Source organism: Hipposideros armiger, unplaced genomic scaffold, assembly GCF_001890085.2.
Source record: "Hipposideros armiger isolate ML-2016 unplaced genomic scaffold, ASM189008v1 scaffold_807, whole genome shotgun sequence".
Lineage (NCBI taxonomy): Eukaryota > Metazoa > Chordata > Mammalia > Chiroptera > Hipposideridae > Hipposideros > Hipposideros armiger.
This window is the reverse complement of record NW_017732157.1, coordinates 273125-276414: the sequence shown is the minus strand read 5'-3', so window position 1 is coordinate 276414 and position 3290 is coordinate 273125. Positions and strand designations below refer to the sequence as shown.

General features: G+C 44.7%; 1 protein-coding gene across 1 annotated transcript in view; it reads right to left on the bottom strand.

Annotated features, from left to right (window-relative positions):
• METTL3 (methyltransferase 3, N6-adenosine-methyltransferase complex catalytic subunit) overlaps positions 1-3290 on the bottom strand; it is a 28152-nt gene that overhangs the window by 16293 nt on the left and 8569 nt on the right. The window contains exons 2-4 of the mRNA XM_019628744.1: positions 2028-2245; positions 1534-1938; positions 397-572 (exon numbers count right to left, since the gene is read on the bottom strand). Of these exons, the coding sequence (XP_019484289.1) occupies positions 397-572; positions 1534-1938; positions 2028-2245 (799 nt within the window). The remainder of the gene's footprint in view (positions 1-396; positions 573-1533; positions 1939-2027; positions 2246-3290) is intronic.

The window sequence follows — 3290 nt, the reverse complement described above, 5'->3', positions numbered from 1 at the left end:
CAACTTGGGCCAGTGAAGCAACGTCCTCCACAACTAGACTGAAGAACAAAATGACAGCAACTTGTCTGTTCCCCTTCCCCCAATTCCCCCAGCAATGTTCCCATCCCCCCAATTCCCCAATAAAAAAAAAAATCTTTAAAAAATAAAAAATAAAAATAAAATAAAAATAAAAAAACAAAAACCTCACATCTATTAGGGAGTACAGCTTGTATTCCCTCCCACAGAACACCATTTCTAAAAGTATACCTTCCAAGTCTGGAGGTCTTAGACAAACCATATGAAAACCATTTAATATCAAGACTAAAGACAGAACCCCAAAGACTGGAAGGCAAGTGCTGAAAGGAATGAATGACTGCTTCCTGGAGACCCATCCCACCTCTCTCCCTCCCAAGAGACCTGAAGTGCAGCTTGCGACAGGGCCGATCAGCATCACTGGCTTTCATGCACTCCTCCTTGGTTCCATAGTCACAGAACTCTTGCACTTGGGCCCGACCTCGTGACCGAAACTTTTCGACAATGGATTGTTCCTTGGCTGTTGTAGTATTTAACAGTTCTAGGATCTCTTGACTGACCTGTGACAGAAGAAGCCTTGGACTTAAAAGGGACTATAGATAACATGAGCCCTTAAGCCACCTCTGTAAATTCTACTTGACAATAATGCCCACCAAAACTACTTATATTTATTAGACACCAAACCAAGTAATAGTGCTAAGCACTTTACTGTTTAGCTCAGAGTCTATGCAACAATTCTATAAGGGAGGGTACTCTGGTTATACTCATGTTACAGATGAGAAGACTAAGGCTCAAGAGAAGTTAACTTGTTCAAATGCACACAGCAAGAAGTAGCAAATAGATGGGAACTCATGTGGGTCCAATATTTATACTCAGAACCATGATACAGTAAGTTCTTATCATCAATAGGTTCTGTGACTTTAAGCAAAATAATGTATAATGAAACCAATTTACCATAGGCTAATTGATATAAACACGAGTTCCTACAGCATCTCATCAAACATGATGAAATGACTTTGAACAAAATGACCTTATTCAAGGACCTGCTGTACTGCACATTGTTTCATCAATTTCCATAATTATTGGTCCATATGACTATCTTCCAGTATTTATCTCCATTTTTATATTTGGATTCCTCTTCTCTTGATCTCATGGTTCTTCCAAACACATGACAAAACTTCTCTAAATCAGTTTCTCAACATTAGCATTATTCATATTTTGGGACAGGTAATTCTTTGTTGTGCAGGGGTTGCCCTACTATGACTGTAGGATGCTTAGTGGCATCCCTTGCCTCTATACACTAGATGCCTGTAGCACTCCTGTATTGTGACAACCAAAAATGTCTCCAGACATTGCCAAATGTCCTCTCTGGGGAGGAAGGGGGGGGGAAATCATCCCCAGGTGAGAACCCCTGCTCTAAACCTTCAATTCTAAGAATCGCTCCTTGCCCTTGGGGCAAATTCCTCTCAACCAAAGCTATAATTCAAGACGTAGGTGTGAAAGCATTCCATCTGCCCCTACCTTCTTGCTCTGTTGTTCCTTAGTAGACTGTTGGTTCAGAAGGCTTTCTATCTCCAGATCAACATCTGATGCAGCATGTTTCCTTGATTTCTTGGCCGGCTCCTTAGCTGCTTCTGATGCTGAAGAGGCCAGACCACCCGCCAAAGAGCTAGCAAACGCAGCTGCCGTGGTCGAGTCCTGTTCTGCACGCCGCTTCTGCCCTGTAACAGTCCCTGTTACCTCCCCAGGGCCCTTCTTTTCTGCCACAGCACCCATCATGGCAGAAAGCTTGGAATGATCAGCATAGGTCACAAGAGTGGGATGTGCATCGTCTTGTAAGAGACCTCGCTTTACCTCAATCAACTCCTGAGCTGCAAACTTCTGTAGGAGGCTTTCCACCCCATCTTGAGTAGCAGGGGCATCTGGCTAGGGAAGGAGGGGGGGGCAATAAGACACTGACCATGAACCGAAGAAAAGAAGTGCTAGATCCCAACCCTGTCTGATCAGGTCATTACCGTGGAGATGGCAAGACGGATGGACACAGCATCAGTGGGCAATGTTAGGGCTAGATCGGAGAGGTGGTGTAGCAACTTCTTCTCTAATTCGGGGTCTGTAGCTAATTCAGGAACTGCTGAAGCTGTGCTGGGCTTTGAGCCACCAGAAGTGGGTGCAGTAGGCACTGGGCTGTCGCTGCGGAAGGTTGGAGACAGTGCTGCCTCTGGATTCCGTAGATCTAGGAGTGAAGAGAAGTGAAAATGAAAACGGGCAACCACTGTCAGTATATACATTCCCCAGGATTCAAATTCCCCAACAGGATACAGTTCCTTCATTTCACGTAAGAAATCCTCTGACCACATTTAGCACTAGATAACTTTTCCTCAATCATACTCAGGAATTCACTGCTTTGCCAAGATTATCCTCAATGTTTCTGGCAACAGCTTACCTTTATTGGATAAGAAGTGTTTTCCTAATTCCTTGTCTTTGTGTACTTCAAAAGAAATAAATGAGCAGCATGGTAGATAAATAATGTTCATAGCACTTCCATTCAAGTAACTCTAAATGACAACTAATAAAAATCAAGCTGAATTTAAAAGCCAGAAACATTTTCAACAACCTAAGCTGTGATCAGATCTTCTTAGGGAATGGAGTTTGAATTTTTATGAATTAAGGCCACTGGACATCAGAGGGTATACAAAACTGACAGTGTTAGAATGATATAAGCTTTAACATCAAACACAAAAATCTTTTAAAACTTTGCTGAGCCCTAGTCACCAAATGATATTTCCTAACTATTTTTATCACCTACTCTACTACTTCACAAGCTGGGTAGCCATGACTTAAGAAACTAAAATTAGGGCCGGCCGAGGGGTTCAGTTGGTTAAGAGTTGGCTTGGGAGGCGAGCTCTGAGCAACACGGCCCCGATTTGCTTCCCACATGGGCCAGTGACACTGCGCCCTCTACAGATAAGGTGGTGAACAACAGCTCGACCTGGAGCTGGGCTACTGAGTGGCCGGCGATGGCGTAGGCTGCAGCGGGGCTGCAGTGGGCTGCCATGAGCTACCATGAGTGGCCGGCAGCCAGCGTGAGCGGCCAGCAGCCAGTGTGAGCTGCCGTTAGCCACCATGAGTGGCCGTCCAATGGCCGGCAACCCATCTGCCTCAGCCGGGAAAAGCGAAATGATGACAATACCAACATGGGCCAGTGAAGCAACGTCCTCCACAACTAGACTGAAGAACAAAAGGACAGCAACTTGTCTGTTCCCCTTCCCCAATTCCCC